This window comes from Amblyomma mixtum, chromosome 10 (assembly GCF_055824585.1).
Source record: "Amblyomma mixtum isolate Tamu chromosome 10, ASM5582458v1, whole genome shotgun sequence".
NCBI classification, from domain to species: domain Eukaryota; kingdom Metazoa; phylum Arthropoda; class Arachnida; order Ixodida; family Ixodidae; genus Amblyomma; species Amblyomma mixtum.
In genome coordinates, this window is record NC_143021.1 from 17,370,206 (window position 1) to 17,395,221 (window position 25,016).

The following is a 25,016-nucleotide window of genomic DNA, read 5'->3' on the forward strand; positions in this document are numbered from 1 at the left end:
CTACAGGCGCTGCCATAAGTAAACGGAACACGCTATTGCGTTCGAAGTGCAATCACGCTTTCTCCGTTGGTAATGAAGAAGCGTTGTTTGTCTACAAGAAAGTCCACCAACCTCCTCTACCAGCATGCGCGTACCACTGCTGGAAATTTCAATCAGGTGACGCGCGAAAAATATTCGAAGACAGCTGCGTGCTCCGTTTACTTTTGTCCGCGCCTGTACGCAGCATTATGCCCGTGTGAATCCTGCTTCTCGCGTGTGCGAAGCCTGGCTAGACGTTACTGGTGGACGTTTCTATGCTTTCCTGTGTGTTTTCGCTGCCTGATTCGAGGAGGAATGAGATTTGCACAAAGTAGCACGTGCAGGCTACTCGCAGACTGTGCAGAGCTGATTGAGTCACGAGTTGGAAAGTTTTGATGCACGCGGTCCCTTTTTGCTTTCTGAGCCAGGTTGTATCGACTATAGAGGCGCTTCATGGCCCCTGGGAACATAGCTGCTGGTCGGTCAACATACAATATACAACATACATACAAAGTGACGTACAATATTTACAATATTTCAGGTAGTGCGAAATTTGCAGAATCACCATTACTCTCAAACCGATTCACATCTGCGGCAGGAGTCTGGGGAGACACCTCAAACTCTGTCTGAAGCCAATAGAAATAGAAAGCGATTGAATCAAGTGATCCGCACCGCCGTGGTGGCTCAGTGGTTACGGCGCTCGGCTGCTGGCCCGCAAGACGCGGGTTCGATACCGGCCGCGGCAGCCGAAATTCGATGAAGGCGAAATTCTAGAGGCCCGTGTACTGCGCGATGTCAGTGCACAGTAAGGAACCCCAGGTGGTCGAAATTTCCGGAGCCCTTCACTACGGTGTCCCCCATAACCTGAGTTTCTTTGGGACGTTAAACCCCAATAAACTAAACTAAACTAAACTAAACTAAACCAATCAAATGATCCACGTTGTCCTATAGCTTAGGCGTCCGAATAGCATGAAGCCGCACGCACAGGTTGGAACTATTACTCACGCATCTGTTGTGCAGTGGTATGGAAGTGTCAGCGGCACTTCAAGAAAGGTGTCCAGCACAGGAACTGCCACGAAATCAGAGCGGCTTTTGGTAGCTCCCAGTCTTACCGCCTTCTCAAACATGTGAATGGGCGGGGTATCTCTGCTGGCTTTCGGACACCGCGCTTTTGCAGTGAGCACAGTTGCGGCCTCGGGGCCGGGTCGGACATTGCCGCTCTTAGGCGCAGGGCCTTTTACTTGGACACCTGAATGCTACTAAATGCTCTTGACGGCAGCGACGAGTGATCTTCGTGGACCCCTTTTTTATTTCTTGCACCGCTGAAAGGCAGGCCTCTAAAGAGCCCAATCCAGCGACCGCGGCGTTAAAAACGCCGTCAGGTGTTTTGGTGCCCGCACTGTGGCGATCGCACGGAGCGAAAAGTGACGTCAGCGACGCGCAGGTGATGAATCGTTGGTAAGGAAGATGCTTGGGCACGGGGGCATTCTACATGAAGACAGTATGTAGCGCAACGCAGAAGGCGAACGAAGGGAGGAGACCTTACAAAAAAATTTTAGACAGTCTATAGAATGTTTATAGACTTCTGTCTATAAAGTTTATAGACTGTCTATAGACAAAAGTCTATAGGCAATACAAATACCATAGACACACTATAGATAATGTATACATTTATGGCCATACACATTTAGCAGACTTTTCTCTATAGACAGCCTATAGACTATGAATAGACAAAAAGCGATATCTATAGGAAGTGAATAGAGTCAATAAGAAGTCGAGAGACTCTCTATAGACCATTTCCATATCGAGGCCCCTATATATTCGAATTTGTCTCCGCCATTTCGTATATAAAATCTTACACTTTTTCACCGGGACCAGTTGGCACTGAACACCATCGTGACAGGTTCAAGATATCAAGTGGAAGAATTTTCAAGCGGATGTCCGCGCTTGTCCGCGTCTCCTCCCTTCATCAGTCGTTGCGCTACACTGTCTTCGTTGTGGCTAGTGGGTAGTTTGAGCTTGCACTGAATGTCGCTGCTCGGTTATACGACAGCACTCAAAGCAGTCAAAATGAAGAACAAATGCGAAACTGTTTAATGGTATTTTCCATATAGAAAGCAAATTGTGCGGAGTTGAACCTCGTTGGTTTTTTTCACCATTGATCGCACAAATGGATCAGGTTGTATTATTCGCTTTTGAGCCAGGACGAATTCTATTCCCTTATCGTTCAAGGTGATAGGAGGCATGCTCGCGCATTCCTAGCTGCTTATCTTCATAGCGTGTGCATCAGCAACTTTCCATTCTGGCGTATCTTTCGCTTTGCCCGGAGAGAACGCAGACAACAGAGGCATTGTCATGAGCCTGGCTATGTCCACTTGAGCACAAAGGCCTCTCGAAATAATCTTCAGTTATCCCTGAAATCCCACCGACGGAATTTTTTTGCCTCATTCAAATACGGGCTGTTTCAACACAAGTGAAGCAGAGTCTTCAGAAATAAGCTTTTTGAGGTGTACAGATGATTTCTGCGGCATTGTAGTACCAGCGTTGGCGGACATCAGGAAAGATATGTATCATGTTAATCATGTTAACTAGTAAGCTGGTGAAATAATTTCTAACCGTTTAGTTTTTAACTATTACTGTTAAGCCCCTTCTTGCAATCAGAGATCTTTAGCTGGTCACGATTATTAGCCATATCGCTTTCAAAAATTTCGAATACGCGATGACCCCGGGAGCTGTGGCTCCCCAAGTTTCGCGCGTCTTTGGCGCGCGCTGATACATGTCCACCAGCTTACGTCACTCCGTGGCGCACGTGTCACGTGACTTTCTTTGCCCCGCCCACGATGCGGTGTGGCTTTTCGCTGCTACAGGGCAGGCGAGAGAAGGGAAGTCACGTGGCTGTTACGTCACGGCATGACATAAATTAGTGGGTGTTCTATAGCGCTTGCCAAAGACACATGATCTTTTAAACACGCCTGAGACGACCAAAATCTGTTGGGCCACTCCTTCTAGACTTATCGCGGTTTCGAAATTCTATTGAGTGATAAGGGTATTACTGACGGCCAGCTACAAATGCCCGCTTCAACCAGGCTCCTAACTGTAATATTTCAAAAATTAACGATTAGAAGTTAGGTAACCAGCTTACTATAGTCGGATATCTCTTACAAAAATTACTTTTGAGCTTCAGATGACACCTTGTTGAGCTCTTGTTGAAGCACTGGAAACCAACATGAACCCAATGTATGTTGAGCCTACTCAACGTCTGCTAAACAAAATTTTTGTTGAACGTTGTCAACACATTAATTGCTGAGTAATTTCTATTGAATTTATGCTTACTCGAGTCTCATGGCAGCCGTTTTTAAGCCTATCTAAATGAAATCAGTTCGACATGCGTCGTATAAACAGAACCATATCACATTATACATATTGGGAACGCATGCAGCACCTGTTAAGACTCTCATGAACCGCTCAAAGTCATTTTCTTGCATAGAAAAAAAGTGCTAGTGGTGCAATATGCTCTTCCAGGCATACTTACTTCGGAGAATTCCTATGTGCGCTCAAAAAAGGGCGCTTAATTAGGGCTTCATTTCTGTTGTTTATGAGTGAATCAAGGTGTTCAACTAACAGAACGTTCATGTGAACTTGATTACTTCTACTACACATAAAATAAATAAATATAATTGTTATAACTGACATAACCTTGCGGATCGGCAGGCCACTACCTGCGTAGATCCGGACACCCCTGTGAAGGACTATATAAGGGTGAAGCTGAGATTGCGCTTAAGATGGAAAAGTTGTGAACTCTTAGTCAGTTCATGCTATAGCCTCGTGTGCAGTACTGCTTCATGCTCTTTATCTGGTGGATGTATAAGGCGTGAGTGTGTGTATTTATGTATATATATATACACACACATGTGTTTGTGCGTATATGTGGAGCACTGCACGACTGGAGATGTCAGCGTCACGTGAACGAGAAATTGCAGGAATAAATGTGAATGTACCGCGGAAAATTGCATCGGTAGTCGGTCCATCTGGCACAATACGAATGTATTCCTAAGATTTTTTTTACCACAGCCAAGATTCAGACTGATGTGCTGATTCACCCCAGTAATTTCAACATGAATTCAACATGAAAGCAAGGCAGAAATTTTATCGAGAATGCTCAACTCTAGCACGATGGCCGTTTTCCCAATGAGTTTCAACTTGGCCTCAATAATTCACCAACACAAGGCCATCCTTGTCTCAACACAAATTCAACATGAGTCCGCTCATGAGAACATCAACATTGTTTCAAGATGCATTTTTGTAAGGAAATGAAGAATGAAGCAGCAAATGCTCCTCGAAGGAACCCCTTCCAAATAAAACAATGGCGTCAGCCGATTCCCATGAGCCTGCTAGCGTGACAATACAGGGAGTGGCAGATGAAAGGGTGTAATCCATTTCGTGAATGTTCCGCCATCCGTGCACTGTCACGCTTGCATGGTCAGGAGAATCGGCTGGAAGGAGGTCCATTGAGCTGCTTCGTTCGTGAGTTGTATCCGACTGAAGTAACATGACTCAGCCCTTTATGACACCCGCCAACACTGGTATTACCATGCCGCAGAAGCTTTGCCAGTACCTCAGAAAGCCTATTTAAGAGTCGCCGCGGTGGCTCAGTGGTTATGGTGCTCGGCTGCTGACCCGAAAGACGCGGGTTCGATCCCGGCCGCGGCGGTCGAATTTCGATGGAGGCGAAATTCTAGAGGCCGGTGTGCTGTGCGGTGTCAGTGCACGTTAAAGAACCGCAGGTGGTCGAAATTTCCAGAGCCCTTCACTACGGCGTCCCTCATAGCTTGAGTCGCTTTGGACGTTAAACCCCATAAACCAAACCAAACCAAACCAAAGCCTATTTAAATAAAAAATTCTCCTCCATCCTTGTTGGAACAACCTCTATATTTAAGCTTTGTTCACATGCTCCAAACGTTCAGTCAATGCCAGAATACATTGCTTGCCGGGGAAAAAAAATACCGCCGGAGAAAAAAATTGCCGCCGGAAGAGCAATTCGTCCCGGTGCTTTATGTGGGTGCTCGACTGAGCATCTACATGTGCGCGCACCTGGCAGTGAGCTCTGCGCTCGAGGATTGATGCGGTGCTGAAAATTCGCGCGTTTCCTGTTTCCTGAAGCAGCTGAAAGCATATCTGTGCGCGGTGTTTCGAAAGGGCGTTCTGTTCTGAAAGTTTTGATATGGTTGTAACTCCTTCAAGGCCCTGAGGTCGTTACAGAGACCTCATTTGTTGGTTGCCTTTTTGTTTTTGCGAGACCAATAGCGATAGACTTCTTTACTTTAGGTTGGTTCAACAAACCACGCCAGCGAGGCTGCTCAAGTGTCATCACTATACCTCCAAACACATTGATGTTGACGACGATGAGCAATAAGCTTATTCGGCGAAGAGTCGTAAGCGAAGTCACAGCCATGACTTCCAAGACGTCGACGCACAAAGTGACAACACTGGAAACTTTATCAGAGAAATAAAACTATCGGATCCTTCGACTAATCTTGTTTACGTGACGCCGTAGAAATCTCGCAGAAATAAACGTATATACAGATGAGCAGGAACCGATGCTAAGCTGTTGTCGCCTTTTTGATACGTTATTTATTCAGTAACACGATAGCGTGTTCTGTAACTCTGCCTTTCGCCTTGATTCTTTTAGGGGCAATGGCGGAGTGTAAATTTTCGTGTCAATGTTAAACACAGAAGAAAGCCATTCTTTGACAACATTTGACATTGATATAGCTTTAGACCCTCCGGATCACAGATTTTATCTGCTTGCTTTTAGCGTGACATGGGTTTCAAGTGACCATTTTGGCAACATTGTGGGGACTCTCCTGCTGCGTCTCATATGGTTTGCTTCCCCGGAATGCATCGTCTCTAGTTACCTTAACTTACAAGGGAGGGCGCTTGCGTCCTAGCGACATTAGAACACACGGACGGCGTGATAGCTGCGCGCGCGCAGGATACTGCTGTCTCTTCGTCGCGTGCAGACGTTTCGCGACGGCGCTCCGCTCTCCGCCAGCGAGGTGAGGCCTGGTAGGAACATTTTCGCGCGAGCTCGTCCCGTGCGGTCTCAGAGCTTCTCCCCTGCTCTAGGATAGGCGAAAATTCGCTCGTAACCTTGCTGGTGAGTCGGATGACCTCGATTCCTTAGCGTCTTTCGTTGCTAGATGGCGTTATAGTGGCAGCAGTAGCTGCCATTTTGTGTCAGCCAATGTCGTTTCTTTGTTTCCCTCAGAGCAAGGTCCTCGGTGGTCAGCGTGCGACCACGGGGTGGGGTCGGTGGTTTTGAATTGTGTCAGCCGCGGTTAAGCGGGGAGAACGTATTTTTCACCCTAATCCAAATCAATAGCATTAAGGGATATAAGACTTGGTGTGTTTACCTAGTTGATCGGAGGGGATGGTAATTTTCACTTTACCTGAAAAAGCATCGCTAGTATGGTGTTTTGCCTTAATTATCGCAAATAAGTGATCATTGACTTTCGTATGTTATGGGTCGGCAATTGCAACAGTTAGTAGCCCTCCTTCGGGCAGCATTAATGACTGTTCATTAGCACCGTGCTTTAATATGCTTCTCTTCTGCTTATGCCAATTACGTTTATGGGTTTAATGTCCCGAAGGGGCTCGGGCTTTGAGGGACGACGTAGTGGAGGGCTTCGGATAATTTCGACCCACTGGTGTTATTCTTTAACGTACAATGACATTGCCCACTACACGGGACTCTAGAATTTCTCCTCCATCGAAGTGCGACCGGCGCGGCCGGGATCGGACCACTGAGCCACCACGGCTACTGTATATGACAACTATCCTGGTTGCAAAATTAATATGGGGGGTACCGAGCTCATAAAACCGACGATTCCTTAATATTATTGAATAATTAAAGTAGACCATGATATCGAATTGCCAACCAGGATAACTGCACTAAATCAAATATTGATTGATTTATGTGTCTCCAGCTGCAATCCAAACAGGGTTCTCTCAGGTATTGTTACGTTTGACCTGAGTGATTTCCCGCAATATTTTTTGAAGCGTACAAAAATCAACAAGTGTAACCATGATCTTCTTGATTTTTATCAACAGTTTTACCCAAAATCTATAGTTGCTTTTCGGGCTGTGATAGAAGGTGTGCTCAGGAAATACGTTTATAACGAAAAAAATCCGCTAGAGAGAGAGAGAGAAAAATAACTTTATTGATTATTGGATTTAGAACACGTAGGTCCCAGGGTCCCTGCACGACTCCACTGCGCTAAACGTTCACGAGGTCATGAAGTTCCATGACGTGGGCAGCCCGGTCAGTGGCGATCTTCTGCCTGGCCGGGTCCGTCGAGGGCAGTAGGATCTCTCATTTCTTCCAAGTGGTGAGGAGCTCCGGGCCGTGTGGGAGAGGGTACGCAGGGCATTCAAGGAGAATGTGGGTAAGAGCAGCGTAGGGGTGGGTGCACTGGGTACAAGAGGGTGTGCATGCTCCCTGGTGGATGCGGGAGAGCAGGTAGGTGCCCCTCAGGAAACGCAAAATATCCAGGAAACCTGAGGTCACTCACGAATTTTACACCAGTATGAAGAAAAGAGACATATGATATGTTTATTCGCTCGAGAGGTCGAAGTTTTATTTGTATTTTCGCATTAGTGCAAAATACAAACACAAACAGTGAAATGTGAGACAAAGCTTCTGAACATGCATGCACTTCTTCTATGAGACAGCAAATAGAAACCACATTGCATTGAATGTGGTAGCAGACAGCCTTCGAAGTCAGTTTTGAAGTTTCAAGAGACCTACCTCTGGATGTACAAGAGATATACAGGTAGGGTACAAAATATCGCTGTTTCGATTACATCAGTTTTTCTTACTAGAGGTAATGAAGAAGTTATGTCGTTTGCATTTTCGCATTAACTTGAGCAGTGCACGGGAGACAGTGCAGTCGTCAGTCAGAAAGCATCTGTCTTTTACACTGTTCTCGAAGACCGATTTGTGTCTGGAAGAATGTTTGAAACAAATAAATAAACCAATAACGTGCTCGCGCACAGCACCGAAGATCACCGAAGCGGCTTATCGCAGCCCGCTAATGGGGCGCTGCAGCCCCGCACAGGAGAAGTGGATGTCGGGTATACGCTCCGAGGATGGAAATTAACTTTCGCAATGAATCTATATAGTATACTTCTTTCTGGCCGTGTTGGTTCATTCTTGTTGCTTAAAAATGTAGAGGAAAAAAAAGGGGGCACAATCACATGACATTTGCCACATACAGGCGTTAACTGTCAACTGCGTTATTCTCGGAAAAAGGCACACATAACAGTGACTAGGAAATCATTCGTCGTAAGGCTGAAATAATGGGCGCAAGCGCAAACATACCGATAATATGAAATGGAAGCATACGTTTCTGTGTGTTGCGGCGGCAACTACGAACAGGTGCCGCGTTTTTTTTTCAGTGTTGCCACTATGTGCCCACGCATGCGTGTGGTGCGATCAGCATTCTTTTACCTATGTACATAATTTCATGGTAATGACGTAAGCGTTTCTGGCGACTCGTAGCGCGCTCCTTTTTTTCGAGAATAAAAGAGCAGTCAGTTGTAGCCTGTCGCTCTCATGTGGTCGTGCCCTTTGCGAGCTAAGCTTTCGAGCAAGACGTGGTGAGCACAGTTTTACCTAGGAGCTTCTTTCTATAACAAAGAAGACCTCGCTCGTTGCCAGAGAAGTGCTTGTTTGCAATTGCGCAGCTTTGTTTAAACCTATGCGGAATCACTTTGAACTCTTCACGCCACCCCGTCACCGGTATAATCGAAACGGTAGGCAGACAACAGAGACGAAGCGTCCATCGAAAGCTAACGGCATGCATTCTTGAGCGATAAGTGCTCTTCCGTCATGCACCTTTGCCTCCGTTATCTTTATCAGCCTTCAGCAGCAGGAAAAAGAGCTTTGCAAACATTCGGCTATGGATACGACCAAAGGACGAGCGTTACGGTGCGGCGACTAAACTCCGTCAAGTTTGGCAGATAGGCTGTGTAAGGGTGCGTCAGTGCGGCCGAGCCGGCGAAACCCTCGACAAGGTTACGGGGACGCGTGAGTAACTCGGAAGACTTTGCATGTTTTGCGTGTGTCCCCGCGGCGAGGTGACGCAGGAGAACGTCTGCTGCGCATCTTTCTCCAGCAGGCTTGTTAGCTCGTACTCGGCTGCGACGCTCTCTTTGTCTTTATCGCTCCATCGGGTGTGAGAAGACGTCCGCGCAACAACGTAGTGTATCGCGGCACGTGAGCGCGCCGACCAATCGCTCGTCGAGAGCGCACCCGCTGAGCATCAATCAACGCCGCCCGCGACGACGTGTCGCAACGGCCAGGCGACTCGACTCTCGGCTTCCCGCTGTCAAGACGCGTTCCGCTTTGTCGAACGGTGCGTTTCCACGGCAACAGGCGTCCGTCCCCAGTGCTTGTTCGTGCCTTGGAACTGCGCAAGAGCTTTCCAGGGAAACAAAAGCTATGCGGCTTCTTTTCACCGCAGGAATCCGGGGGGCTGAACGAGACGGGAGCATGGAGGCTGCAGATATGAATGCCGACGTCCGGAACGGCGCGTTCGTCAAGCCGGACGGCAAGCTCGAATCTCGGAGGTTGTCGCGCGACCTGGACACGGGTCGCGACACCGGCCGCCGCTGCCACAGCCCCGTGGAGAACGGCAGAGCGCCCAGCCCCGAAGAAGCGACTAAACTACTGGCGCAGAACGGCCACGTGTTCAGCAATGGCTGTGCCGTGTCGTGCAGGGACTGCGAACACACCGGCGACGGCGATGGCCGGACGTCGAGGAAAGGCAGCCGCTGCGACTGCTTCGCGCAGGCGTCGGAGGACGTCCACAGTGGCCGCGCTTCGAGGAAAGGCAGCGTCGTCTGCTACAGGGACAGCGCAGAGTTCAGGAAAGGAAGTATCGTGTGCTACTCGGAGAACGGCGCCGCTGTAACCGACGAGAACCTCAACGAGCCGACGCGCTTGAAGCCGGACGTCTCGGATGACGAGGAGTCCTCCCGCGGGTCCATCAGGAGGAAGCGGTCTTCAGCGTCCAGCGAGCAGTCCCTGCTGAGCATCTTCAAGCAGGCGGTGGTGCCGTTCTTCCTGGGGGGACTGGGCACGGTGTTCGCGGGCCTCATCCTCGACACTGTTCAGTTTTGGCCTCCGTTCGAGCACGTCACCGAGCTGTTCATTGTGGTGCCTCCGCTCTTGGGCCTCAAGGGTAACCTGGAGATGACCCTGGCGGCACGGCTTTCGACGCAAGCCAACCTGGGGAACATGGAGACAGCGCGGCAGGTGTGGGACATCGCGCTCGGCAACATGGCACTCGTACAGGTGAGCACATGTCTGCACAGAATCCTTGGCGGCGGTAGTCTGGGCTTTCTGCTTTACCAGCATCAGCCATGCACGCACAACGGACTATAGGCACCAAATTTTTGCTAGCGTGTTTTCTTATTTCAGATGGTATGCTTTAGACATTAATATACGTGAATCACCGCGTGATATTCGACTATGACAGGTAAATAATTGATAACTGAACATCTTCTTGACGCTGTTTCGGTTTCATCAACCGAACGATGGCTTTGACTAGTAGTTGTGTATAGGGTCACGTGAAGACGAAAAAAAAAATCTATATAACTGCTGATACGTTGTTGTCATTCCAGCTCATGAAATAGGCTGGTTTAAGAGTTGTAGTTCTGTGAAACGACGCATTAGCGTTGATATTGCAGTTTTTTTTCGTGCCTCACGTGACAATAAAGTTAAACTACACGTCACAGCCGTCGTTCGGTTGATGAAACCGAAAAAGCGTCAAGAAGAAACTCGATTATAAACTATTATTCACCGTAGGCGAATACTGCGCGGACACCTATGTATTCTGATGTGTAACGCATCATTTTAAAGAAAACAGGCAACTAAAATTAGTCGTCTAAAGTATTTAAAGGCCTAACCTTGCAGTCGAAGGCAAATGCCACTTCGAACCTTGCTTTCAAAATGTCAGGTTATTCATTCCTCGACTCATTACTTTAAGGGCCAAAGGCAATCTCCCTGAACACTAATCAATACTGTGAAAAGTAAAGACTCATAGCAGGGCTGATTTTTGGCCCAATTGGTGATCCATAAACATATGCGTAGTTCGAACGAATTGCACAGGTGAACAGTGCACAGTCACGGGTAAATTTTCAACTGAGGTTTCATTACAACTCCGTCGTCAGTAGGCTTCTGGCCTGAGTGTTTTCCTCTTCACTCTGTTTTATCCATTACATTAGGCAGAATTCAGTGTGTGTCCTTTGCGTGTTTTGTCCCACGTGTCAGAGATACTTGATGTGAAGTTTTTCAGCGAAATGGACATCCACTTATTGATACGTAAGTTCTAATAAAACCTGAATTGAAATGAAGGCCACTTTGGCCACCGGTGGCCTCCGCCTTTATGCCACATTTGGTGAGTGAGGTAGCTGTTGTTTGCGTTTTATTCGGGCAAATATATTTTTTCATCATGAGGCACTCGTAATCGGCGGGTGGAATCTTAATGCGCCCGGAATCGGTGCGCAATTTCTAATGCGCGAGGTGCCACACTTTCCATGAAGCTCTTGTGGCCGCACTATAGCACGGCCATCGTTCCGAAGGTGCTGGCATGCTGGCGGTCGCACAAAGAGCGGCACTGAATCCTAAAAGACATAGGGGGCGCGTTTACCTGCGATACAAGCTAACTGCTCTGTTTCTAACACTGCGTGACCACACATACTGCTGGGAACTTTGGAATAGCTCCAATTTGGCAGACCTGCGGTCCTAGCACCGGGACCATGTTGTCAGATTCGTAGTGTGGATTTATCCCCCCCCTTTCTCCGAGTGCGTTTCAAAGCCACTGTACGCCTTCGTCACAGCACTGGACATCCACCGCATGGTCACTGCACACCATCAATGCCCCTATATACTCCGATGCCGAGCTCTAACAGTTCAGGCTAACTTGCCACCTTTTTTGAAAAAAACCTTCTTCCGTTTCTTTTTAGCCGCCGCGGTGGCTCAGTGGTTATGGCGCTCGGCTGCTGACCCGAAAGACGTGGGTTAGATCCCGGCCGTGGCGGCCGAATTTCTATGGAAGCGAAATTCTAGAGGCTCGTGTACTGTGCAATGTCAGTGCACGTTAAAGAACCCCAGGTGGTCGAAATTCCCGGAGCCCTTCACTAAGGCATCCCTCATAGCCTGAGTCGCGTTGGGACGTTAAACCCCATAAACTAAACTAAACTAAACCTTCTTCCTCATCATGTGCATGCGGCGACATACAGTCTCAGCTACATATACAAGAACTCAGAGCGTGAAGTTGAGCCAGTTAGTTCATGTCGTCGAGCAGTTAGCGCGAAAACAAAGAGGACGTATTGAAGGGGCAACACGACCGCCCCTGACAACCTGATAGGTAGCCGTAACAGTCATCTTTCACTACGTTCTGTTCATGTTGCCGCTTCTTCGCCATTGTGTTATTCGCATGTTTTCAACGTTCCTAGTAGTTGGTGGACTTGCAATAAACCTTACATTTTGGGTCGTGTGGCCTCCTCTGTTCATACAATATTTTGCGCCAGTTTCCCTAGCACAATATATTTATGCTTACTTTAGCATGCCCTCCAGTAGTGCTGTCTGGAGCCAAGGACTGGTTCAGGGCGGATGTCAGTGGCTGTGCGCTTTTTACATACCTCCTTCCAATAAGCCCTGTGGCGAGAAAAGTGCACGGCGTTCACAGTGCCCACCATGCGGCGCCAGTAAATTACCACTGCGCGAGGGTCTTTATTATCCCGTAACGGCGCTTTTCCTAACTACGCAACGGCAGAACTCGTCGGAACCAAGGGCTACCAAACACGCTGCGAGTGGCCGGTTTCAGAACGCACTTCCTTAGAAAACCGAACCGCATGTGCTGAATTCTTTTCGCGCGGTCATCAGGGGCAGTAGCAGTAGGTCCACATCGCGTGTTGAAATAGCCGGTGTCCTCTTTCCAGCTTTAAGGTGAAGAGCTGGCTAACATTTCATTCAATTCTAGCGTATAGGGTTGGTGTAGTAGTTGGTGCTCCACCGGGCTCTCTTCTTTATAGCGCACCGTAAGCAAAGATGACTGAAGGCTCTTCCCGTGTTTGCTTCGTCCTGCACTTTATGGTGCGCCACACTACACAGTCTTGCATTCAGTTCTCCTGACAACATAATGTGGAGCTTTCTGCTAAATGCGCTGCGGTAATTTCTTTCTGCGTTAAACTACAGCCTGTCCTGCACGTCAAGCGAAAAGCGTGCAACGAAAGCTGTCGCTTCTTCGACATGTGACCTCTGCAGGCAGCCCTGGTCACCTTTGAAAACGCGCATTTCACACGCATTCTACGAGCGTAAACTAACGCGTCGGTAAAAAAAAAAAGAATACAGGAGCAAACGTTCGCTGGTTAAGTTGCAGAACTCGGCGAGACCTGTGTTGAGCTGAGCTTTCCGACCAATCACCAATCATTTATACATTACCGCAAAGCTACAAGTGGCCGCGTAATCGCTGAGCGGCGTCACTTCGCGGTGAAGCATTTTGCACTACGTCTTCGGTACTTAAGCGCACGCATAGCAGTCTCAGGCTAAGGGGACGTTGAATGTGGCAGCATCAAATGTGGTTATCTCGTGCCAAGCACAGTAAAAAGGCTGGGGCGACATGTTCTCCGGTGATAAGATGTCTCAGAGACAGCGCTAGCTGTAAAACGGGAGATGTGTTGGTAGTGGGAGCATCCTAAGGCCGACGCCTGGTCGCTATCAGTTACTAAAAAAAAATCAGGGGGGGGGGGGGGGGGCACTTTGTTGACCTAAAGTGCGCTGAGGCGAAAGCCTTTTTAACGGGGTTGCTGCTTGGGTCACTGATGTGTGGTTAACATGTTAATTAAGTACACAGTTGTTTGTGAATCTCGAATGCTGGAGACACTGGAGGGCGTTTGCGAGGCATCCGTCTGATTCGACGTCTTTCTGCAAACACTCTCCAGCGTCCTAGACAAGGAGAACTACATATGTGTTGACAGGAAGTAGCGTAGCCATTAGTACTCTCGGCTGCGGAACGGAAGGATGGTGGTTCGAATCCCATCGTGCACAAAGATTTTTTTTCTGGTCAGACTAGAAAATGCGTGCCACCTCTGCTGATAACCTTCTGCTGACAACCTTCTGTCGACAACGATGAGGCATTAAAGGTTTTCGCCTTAATAAGGACGCGCGTTCTGGTGTGCGCAGTGCCAGGCGTGCGTGCTGTCACTGCTGTCGTCGGTGTTCGCCATCGTGATGGGCCTGGCTTCCGACGATGCCTTCCGGCTGGACCAGGCGCTCTTCGTGGCCGCATCCAGTGTGACCACTGCGGCCGTCGCCAGCTTCCTGCTCGGTAGGTGTGTCCAACCCAAGTGCAGAGTCCCGAGCGAGTTGTGCTCAGTTCGTGCAATCTCTGCTTCACTGCTGTCATCGCTTGCTTCAAATGTGCTGCACCCAAGTGGACTTCATGCCTGCCTAAAATCTTTATACTTCCTTTATTACCTCTCGCTTGCCGGCAGGGTATTGCTGGAGATGTAAAAAAAAAGCAAATATGACAGTACTGAAGTTCATACTGCCAAGCAGTCGCCCCCTGTTGCTGCTACCGCATATTATTTTGCTGTCCGTGGGGTCTGACAAAAAAACAAACAAACAGATAAGACGAATCTTTAGTACCGCTTGATGAGTAGTGTAATGAATGAAACATTCAGCCATTTCGTCTATTCACTATATACAGGCAAACAGAAACACTAAAATGATAGGTCGCTCATTCAAACAGTGAAACTGTCACCCAAGCAGCGGTTGGAGTTGGTACTAGAGTCAAACCCGCACACACGCACCCGCGCACACGCACGCACACATACATACACACATACAGAAATAAAAGCGCGTCTTTTTGGCCCTGTTTCTATGTTTCTATGGACACAGCGTTGGCGTCAGTATCAAAATTGGTTGGTCTGCTTCGTGCCGCTGTACTTACCCCGTTCTGTTCAGTTTATTCAATTTAGCGTTCTGCATGGGCAATGCAGCCAACAGGAACGTAAAATTTGCACTGTCAGATTTTAGTGCGGTGCTGGTCCCCTTTACATGTTAACATGACTAATTGAATAGAACCCACACTATCGTTATAGATACAGAAAATAAAAAAAAATGTTGCCATGCAGCATTATAATTGCGCAGTTATCTATTGTTACTACGCTGTAGTCTATCGTATCTCCAGGTGGTAACACTCTCGCATACCACTTAACTTTTGCCAGCCGTGGCGGCCACATTAGTGCGGAGGCGAGAAGCAAGAACTGGCCCTGTAACATGCTAAATATTCTTATAAGGTCACCCTTTGTGCGTCATAGCTACGGTGCAGCGTCAGCTCAGAAGGTTCTGATGTTCTTGCAAATTTTCTTACTTCCAAGATTGACTTTGTGGTCATATCTGCTATCACAGTCATCGGCAGCGGCTACAAACCACTGCCTCCCATCTGTTTTGATGGGCGCATATCGTCTACCACCTGGTTGACTTTAAGTAGGTTCTGGGAAAGCGTAAAATCTGTTTATCTTCAGACGACCTATATATATACGCTGTCAAACCGAGGTTGATATACCTGCAGCTAACGGTGTAAACAAAAAGCCTTGTAAAGCTCAGCAAAACCGGTGCGTGGGAGTTAATGCTTTATGTTGTGCTTTGTTTTCGTTCTTTCCAGCGTTGTTTAGTCCCACTTCAGCCACCTTGAGCGCGCAGGGAGGGAATGAGAGAGAGAGAGAGAGCGTTTCGCGAGCGACAAAACAGTGCACTTCCTGGAAGTCTGTCGCATCCGTCGCGGTGCGCCGGTGCTATGCTCATACAGGGTACCTGACGTCAATGGGCAGCTGTTTCGCTTCTACTTGCGCACAGCTGCCCCCGCAGCATGGGAACGACCAGCTGTATCGCAAGCGCGCTAGGCGCGAACGAGTGGGCAGAAAGAGTGCCGTACAACCTGAGCCATGAAGGGGTAAAATTGAGGGAGCTTACTGCACCGCTCACTACACGTAATGAATGGTCAGTTGCAGTTAGCCTGTACGGTATTAACGTTTGCTCTTCTGAGGTCTAATGGTTGTGGCAGCGTAGTTGGTCTTCAAAGGACTAACGCTATCCGTTAGCACTTTTAGCCCTAGCTGGCGTCGGCTGCATATAGGTGCACGTATACCTATACAGTGTCTTTGCCAAGTCTCCTCACGCCATATTCTAAAATAATGGGCACCCAGCCTGCGGTTCTGGGCCTTGTTCTTTCTAGCCGTCTGGGCACGGATAATGCAGCGGATTTTTTTTTTTTCTTTTTTGCCTTTCATCGTATGCTGGAGGAGTGTCCCAGCAGGTCTAAAGCCAGGACCTGCCAGTTGATGCGGTAGATCATGAAGTCTGAACGGGATCGAAGCAAGGAATCGTCCTATTAAACACACAGGTAGAATCCTGCCTATTGATACGCAGGCGACAGCGTTGCTGTTGTCGTATAGTTAACGACATGGTCTCATGACAGCGGTGCCTGACTGATTTGTCCTTGTTTAGTTCGCGTAATAGGGCACGATGTGACACAGCAGTGTCTGTCTCCTTAGGGATGCTGGCTCGACTCCAACGCTGTGCTGCTTTCAGCTCGTTGGTTATGTCATTGATGTTGACAATTAAGGAAACAAGGCTGGATTTCTAAACTATAAAGTATTTGGAAGGCGGTACGCTCAGAACTCGGCGCCTAATGAAATTGCAAAATTACTTTTTCAACCGTCATATAGTCTGTCTGCGACTAGAGCTAGGCAAAAAAAAAAGAGGGCGCTGGATGGCTAATTCGCTTCAATTTCTGCTCTGCTGTGAACTAAAACTACCCAGTGGCGTCGACACTAATCCTCCGTTGGCTCACGACGGAAGACCGACGCACAGTAAACGCAAATACACAGCGCTGGATGCACAACCATCAGTGGCGTGTTCAGCGCAGTGTTTTTTCTCTGCTGTGTTGTCGTCGCTGTATGCGCTGGTTTTCCATCCGTATTCCTTTCAAGTCGGCCTGCTTGTCATTTTTAAAAACTTTTTCCCCGCTATTCGCCTCCGCCAGGCTTGTGTTGGCAAATATATGAGTGCGACGACTGACTTCGTCTTCTGTTCTATGGCTCTTTACTCTGAGTCCCTGGAATTTAGAAACTAATTGAAATATTTTAGTCAGAGAAAAAATAGTCACAATATGCCGATGTCCTAGCTTCCCTAGCGGCTACCATTTCTTAAGGTACAGTCATGAAATTTATGAGCGTGAACACGGGAGCGCGTGCCTGATAGCCTCGAACCCTACTTGTGGCGATACGCGGCGGCCGCTTTCATAAACAAAGTGGAAAGGGAAGCGTGATCTTCCGCTTGTCGAAAGCAGGCAAGGCGGTGTAACCCTTTCCACCGCATTTCGGAAAGCAGCCGCCGCGTATCGCCACAAGTAGGGCTGGAGGCTGTTTGCCACGCGCTTCCGTGTTCACGCTCATAAATTTCATGACTGTACCTCAGCGCTACACTCCAAACATGAAGGCGCCTATATGGGACTTAAAAGTGCTGCAGGGTGTTAAAATAGTTAAACCGAGGGGACGTGTGAAAGCATGTCTTCATTCTGATCGACTCATGGTTTTGATTTGCCCGGTTGTCGGCACGTCTGGCGACGATATTACTTCGATAGAAGTGAAGGGTGGTTTGTTGGGACGTGGGAAGCTCCGGCGACGAATACTCCTGCGCAAATAATCGATGAAGCAGTGGGGCGAGAGGCAGGGTCACAAGGAGCAGTTCTCCCGCATGAGCCTCTCGTCGTCGGTGGTGTCGGCGCATGATCATGTTCTTCATTCCAGTAGCATTAGTCGATGAGGATGATGTGCTATGCATAACGCCAGAGTGCATTGCTGTTTAAAACGAGGTGTGACCTGTTCGCGTCGCCGCGTTCGAACGCCAGTCCCAGAAGTATTTTTTATTTTTTTTGGTATATTATCATCATCATTATCATCAGAATCGTGACTATCCCTGCTGCAGGGCAAAGGCCTATCCCATGTCTCACGAAGTAACCCTTTCCTTAGCCGGCTGCGGCCACCGTATCCCCGTAAACTTCTTTATTCATCCACCTACCTAAATTTCTGCCGCCACCTGCTACGCTTGCCTTCTCCTGGAATCCACTCCGATACCATTAAGGGCCAGCGGTCATCTTGCCCTCGCATTACATGCCTTCCCCAAGCCCATTTCTTCCTCTTGATTTCGACCAGGATGTCATTAACCCGCGTTTGTTCCCTCAACCACTCCGCCCGCTTCCAACCTCTTAACAATACACCTATCATTTTTCTTTCCATGGCTTGCTGCTTACTTAAGCTTAACCTTATTCGTTAGCTTTCACGTTTCTGCGCCATAGGTTAGTACCAGTAAGATACAGCTGTTGTATACTTTATTCTTGAGGGATATTGGTAAACTGCCATTCATGATCTGAGAGAACCTGCCATATACGCTGCACCCCATTCATATTATACTGGTTATTTCCCTCTCATGATCCGAATCAGCGGTCACTACCTGTCCTAAGTAGACATATTCCCTTACCCCATCCAACACCTCGCTATCAATTGTGAACAACTGTTTCCTTGCGAGACTGTTGAACATTACTTTCGTTTTCTGCATGTTAATTTTAAGACCTACCGTTGTGCTCTGCCTGTCTAACTCGTTTATCACGCTTGGCAGCTCGTCTCCTGAGTGACTTAGGAAGCAAATGTCATCAGCGAATCGCAAATTATGTAGGTATTCTCTATTAACTCTTATCCACAACTGTGCCCAATCTAGGCCTCGGAGAACCTCCTGTAAACAGGCGGTGGATAAAAATCACGAAATTGTGTCTCCCTGCCTTACACCCTTCCTTACTAGATATTTATTACTGTCTTTACGGAGGCTTGTGGTAGCTGTGAAGTCGTTATAGACATCTTACAGTATTTTCACATAATAATCTTCTACGCCCTGATTCTTCAATGATGCATGACTGCTGAGGTTTCCACCGAGTGAAATGCTTTCTCGTAATTAATTAGGATATATACTGGGGTTGGTTATATTCCGCGCATTTCTCATCACCTGATTGATAGTGTGAATTTGGTCTATTGTCGAGTATCCTTTTGCGAAAGCCTCCCAGGTCATTTGGTTGATTAAAGTTTAAGCTTGCCCTGACTCTATTTCCGATTACCTCAGTAAATACCTTGTAGGCAATGGTCACTAAGCTTATCGGTCTGTTATTCTTCAAGTCTTTGATGTCTCCTTTCTTTTGAATTAAGATGATGTTAGCCTTCTTCCAAGCTTTAGGTGCGCTTGAGGTTATAACGCATTGCTTATTAGGGTGGCTAGTTTTTCTAGCACAGTCTCCCCTCCGTTCTTCAAGGGATCTGCTGTTATCTCATCCTCACCAGCAGTTTTCCCCGTTTGCGTTGCTCCGAAGGCTTTCTTTACTTCCCCTTTCATTACTGCCATGATGCTCCATTGCTGTGCGCTACGGTCTCTCTTACTAACAGTCTCATTACATTGGCCACTGTATAGATTTGTGTAGAAATCTTCGGCTAGTTCAACTATCTTATCCCCATTGGTAATGACATTGCCCTCTTTGTCTCTTAGCGAATACATCTGGTTTTTACCTTTGCCTAGTTTCCTCTTCACTACTTTTAGGCTACATCCGTTCTTTAGAGCATGCTCGATTTTCTCCATATTAAACTTCGTAACGACGGCTACCTTCCGCTTATTTATTAACTTCGATAGCTCTGCCTGTTCAATTCTGTCGGTAGGGTTTGAGGCTTTCATACTTTGGCGTTTCTTAATCACGTTTTTCGTCTCCTGAGATAGCTTGCCGGTATCCTGTAGAACCATCCTACCGCCTATTTCTACTGTGCACTCCGTAATGATAGCTGTGAGATTATCGTTCATTGTTTGAACATCATGATCGTCTTCCTCAGTTAGAGCCGAATATCTGTTCTGCAGCGATGTCCGGAATTCCTATACTTTCCCTCTTACCGCTGACTCGTTAATGGGCCTCCATTTGACTAATTTCTTCCTTTCCCTCTTGAAGTCTAAGCTAATTAGAGACCTTACCATTCTGTGGTCGCTACAACGCACCTTTCCGAGGACCTCCATGTCCTGTACGATGCCAGGTGAGCGCATAGTATGAAGTCTATTTTATTTTTAGTCTCACCATTGGGGCTGCTCCACGTCCACTTCCTGTTCTTTCGTTTCCAGAAGGCGATATTCATTATCCGTAAATTACTTACTTCTGCGAACCCCACTAATAACTCCGCCCTGCTGGTTTGACCTCGTGAAGTAGTGCACAACAATGGAGTAACCTGTCCTCTGAAGTACACTCTCTTATGAAGGGGAGTACGCTAGAGGAGAGAATACTCCGTTTTATTCCTTCCCGTTCAGAATGTAGCTTCCATTTTTAGTAGTGCCGTCTGGTTCACTTTGTAGGAAACGATTTTCGTAGCGTTGCCCATAACGGCGGTTACACATGACAGAGCGGAATGGATGAGATTTTATTAGATCCCTGGGAGTCCTCATATACCACAATTCCTGGCGCAGTGGTGCAGCTGTTAAGCGGTGCGCCACTGCCCTGCGATGGCAGGGGCTGCTACCGGAGGGGTTTGTGCTATCCAGGTTACTCTTCCCAAGCAACCGCACGCGGCCATTCATTAACTACAAGTGCCCCAGGGCGGCAGGCGCTGCTCTCGGAGATTTGCGCACGTTATCTGGTCTACACACACCGGTTCCTGACACCAGCGCTTGGAGATTAATTGTAGATTCGCATGGCTAGGCTGCATAAAAAAAATTCTTATGCAGTATTAAGCAGACTGGGGGGGGGGGATGCTCGTTAAAACATTTCATTTATTTCATTTCATTTATTTCATGTACTGAAAGGACATGAGGGGGCGAGAGAAAAAAGCTGCCTTACGGGCAGCTTGACAAGCTCGCACCCCCTATTACATATGGACAAGGGCAGACACAGTACATGAGCGAAACATCAGGAATTACATATTTTGTAAAGCCATTAGAGTAATTAGATAACAATTATTACCAAAACACATGAAAACTCTATAAATACTGTAATAACATGCAAATTTGACAAACCAGAGAGTGGCAATTTTCCATTGCCGTGTAAAAAAACATACACGACGGAAGCCAATAGTCACCGAAACCAACGGGTCTAGTGGATTTTTTTTTTCCAATTTGTGGTGTAACTACTCGAAGACTAATAGCTTAATATTTTATCCGTTAGAGATATTTGAAAAGAAAGCAGAAGAAAAACAACCACGTGCCGCCGGTGGGACCCGAACTTAGGGCCTCCGAATTTCGGTTCCAGTGCTCTACCGCTGAGCTACGGCGGCGGCTGTCCAATCTTCTCCTTTCGGGGGGATATTTATATGAGTAGTGTAACCGAAAGTTTAGAGTGTTCACCAGCGCAACCCACTTCCCTAGCGGCGGACGTAGTACGTCCTGTATCCCCGCGTGTGCCACGTAGGAACGTGATCGAATGGTGAGGATGGAAGCTGTGCGAGAACCCTTTCGGATGTCGTGGAGTTAACTAGAAACACTGGTCATCCTCACGGCACCAGTTAAGTTTTTCTCCGTAAAACTTCGGAATAATGGCCGGTTGGTCTGATCGAATGGTGGGCACTTCACGTCTTCTCCACTCGTCCGGCGACACCTTGCCGGTTGGGGCAGCCACTCCAAGCTTCTTGATAGACAAAACTTGTTTATTGAAGACGGGAACAAAAATAAAGGCAACAGGAGAAAAGCAGGGTTAAAAGAAAGGCTGTCTAAAATAAGGGCTGTAGAAAAGCGGCCGAGTCTGAGACTCGGCGCGCAAATCCTTTGGTCTTTGTCTGCAGCGGGTTTTTATCCCCTCGATAATTGGGCGGAGCTTTATTAAATCTGCTCTCGCCCAATTTCAACCAATATCGGTGCAATGGCACTGTACATGCAAGTGAGCGGAGCCCAGTGCTTGTCAGAGCTCGACTCTAGAGGCGCCAGCAAAGTCCACTGCTTAGCTAGACAGTCGGGGTTTCAGAATTCGCCAACCTTACTGACCCCCACCCACTTGGGAGCTAATCTCTTTTCAATGGGAAACGGTCGTCGCCTTGGGCAGCGTCCGAGGCGCGCGACGCGCCGTCACCATTCCTAACCCCTCCAGACTTCCGACGGACACGGTAGGGGGAAATTAGCTACTGGCGCCGTAGGCTTCTATCTTAACACGCGGGTTCGGATCCCACCGGCGGCATGTGGTTGTTTCTTCTGCTTTCTTTTCAGTTATCTGTAACAGATAAATATTACAGTATTAATCTCAAGTAATTACACCACAAATTGTAGCCGCCGCGGTGGCTCAGAGGTTTTGGCGATCTGCTGCTGACCCTAAAGACGAGGGTTGAATCCCAGCCGCGGCGGTCGGATTTCGATGCAAGCGAAATGCTAGAGGCCCGTGTACTGTGCGATGTCAGTGCGCGTTAAAGAACCCTAGGTGGTGGAAATTTCCGGCGCCCTTCACTACAGCGTCCCTCATAACCGGAGTCACTTCGGGACGTTAAACCCCCCATAAAACTCATAAAACACCACAAATTCAAAAAAAAAAAAAATCGCCTATCCCCCTTTCGATGAATGTTGGCTCCCGTCATGTATTCTTGTGAAGGGCATCCAACGGTCAAGAAGGCAAAGCCTAACGGCTCTCTTGCAATAAGTTAAAAAAAATCACCGTGCGGTTCTCCAAACGTAACAAGTGAAGGCGGGCTAGTTTGTGGTTGAACAATGGAGTGCATACTACAACCGCCCAAAACGACGAGGGACGAAGAGAGGGAAGCACAGGACAAGACGCGGAACTTCAACTCAGGTTTACTACAGGAAAAACCACATTTATACAGGAATCGTAATCACACCTGGTGAACAGCCGATACCACGTGCCTCTGTTATTTGATGGTATCGGCTGTTCATCAGGTGTGATTACGATTCCTGTATAAATGTGGTTTTCCTGTAGTAAACCTTAGTTGAAGTTCCGCGTCTTGTCCTGTGCTTTACTCTCTTCGTCCCTCGTCGTTTTGCGCGGTTGCAGTATGCACTCCGTGGTTCTCCAAACGCCATTCAAATTTATCATTTTTATGGTCATTTTTGTCTCTCTGTAGTTCGCGCTAAGGCCAGACACACCTTTGCGGCGAGCCCCAGGAATACCCGGCGGTGGTGGGGGAAAACATTTATTTGTGGATACACTTAAGGAGGTTATGCATGAGCTGGCCCAGAGGAGGCCAGCCCTTACAAGTACTAGGTGGAGGTCCCCAGTTCAGGACCCCAGTGGCGTTGGCTGCCACCCGGGCTCGCGCGACCGGGGCCCGTTGGGCCTGCAGGTCAGAACAGCCCAGAAGGGTCGCCTCCCAGTCCGGAGTTGAAAGTCAGCGCTCTGTTTCGTTCCCTTTTCTGTCCGTCCTTGTTTCGTGTGCGCTGCAAACACCTACAGCATGAAAAATCAACTAGCCCAAGAAAATGCGATTCCTCCCGGGTTGGGTTGGGGTGAGGGGGGATAGCAGGGTTGGAGGGGCAATCCCCGCCCGAGTAAAGGTCCCTCACAGGCGGAGGAAGGGCTTCCGCATCGCCTGTATGCTAACATTTTGCTGTGCCCGGCAGCTCTCCGCGGGCAGCTGTCCGCACTGTGCGGAGAAGTCTTCGGAGGCTCGGTGGAGACAACCTTGGATTGAGACCTGCCCTCAGAGGCGCTTCTCAGCGCGACTATCGCGTGCTGTCTGTAAATGGCGTGTATCGGGTCTTCGCCATTAGAATGACACTGAGGAGAAACTGAAGTTGGTCTGCGTGAATGGATGACCACGTCCTAATAAAAAGTAGGCTACACTGACCGAAAACAGTTCTTAAAAGCTGTAAAAGAGTGACGCGAGGAAAATAAGTGCGCCACCACCGGCCGTTTGCGCAAGCGCACTGCGGTGAAGTTGTGTGACATTTGTTTGCTGAATAAATAAGAAAATTAGAGATTTCATGATGCCTGAATATGACATACTCTGCATAATTCACATTTAGGTGCACGCTTACCTTGCAAAGATAAGCGGAAAGGTAAGCAGGAAAGGTGAAAAATCGAGGAAAAATAGTCAAATTCAGATGAAAAATCGGCCGCGGCGGTTTAATTTCTACGGAGGCGAAATTCTAGAGGCCCGTGTACTGTGCGATGTCAATGCGCTTTAAATAACCCCAGGTGGTCGAAATTTCCGGAGCCCTCCACTACGGCGTCCCTAATAGCCTGAGTCGCTTTGGGACGTTAAACCCCCACAAACCAGATAAGAAATTTTCAGCAATCAAAGGGCCGAATAACTGCGCTAATAGAGACTCGAATGAGGCAGCTACCGAATTTCGCCGAGAACGAAATCGTGTTGAAGATATGTGTGTCTGCTCTTTCCCTATCGACGCAGGCACGGTGATGGTGCTGGTGGTGGCGTACTCCGGCCGCTGCCGCATCAACCCGGACAACGTGGCCACGTCTGTGGTGGACGCCCTGGGGGACATGACCACGCTGGCCATCCTGGCCGGATTCTCCACGCTCCTCTACGCGCACATCGGTGAGTGTACGAGCGCTGGCAGCGTCTTGTTTAAACTTCGACGACCACGCAGGAACGGTGCACCGGAATGTAACCCACGGGTGACCGCCTCCAGAGACATAGAGGAACAGGGAGGGCGGGGAGGTTGTCGCAGATGATTACGGTTTTCTGCCTCATAGCGTGTAATTGAAGATGACGTCAGTTAAGGGGGGACGTGGGAATCAAATGACGAAAATATTGGAAAAATCTAATTTTAGAAAACCTTTAGTAACTATAATAAAAAAACTATATTCCGTTGAAAGTTCGCAAACAAAGTCTAGAACGTGTTTTCGTGACGGTAGGCAACAAAATTACTGCTGAAATCTGAGATTGCCAGATTT

The 25,016-nt window shown here is 48.1% G+C and overlaps 1 protein-coding gene across 4 annotated transcripts in view; it reads left to right on the forward strand.

The window, feature by feature from the left end:
- Positions 1–25,016, forward strand: part of LOC149325235 (solute carrier family 41 member 1-like) — a 43,715-nt gene that overhangs the window by 632 nt on the left and 18,067 nt on the right. The window contains exons 1-4 of one of the 4 annotated variants that reach the window (XM_089563179.1): positions 8,612–8,676; positions 9,543–10,375; positions 14,270–14,414; positions 24,511–24,657. In XM_089563179.1, coding sequence (XP_089419305.1) covers positions 9,572–10,375; positions 14,270–14,414; positions 24,511–24,657 — 1,096 coding nt within the window. In that variant the 5' untranslated portion in view covers positions 8,612–8,676; positions 9,543–9,571. Of the gene's footprint in view, positions 1–8,611; positions 8,677–8,755; positions 9,107–9,411; positions 9,435–9,542; positions 10,376–14,269; positions 14,415–24,510; positions 24,658–25,016 lie in introns of those variants that run through there. The other 3 variants (XM_089563180.1, XM_089563181.1, XM_089563178.1) reach the window with 3 other exon arrangements.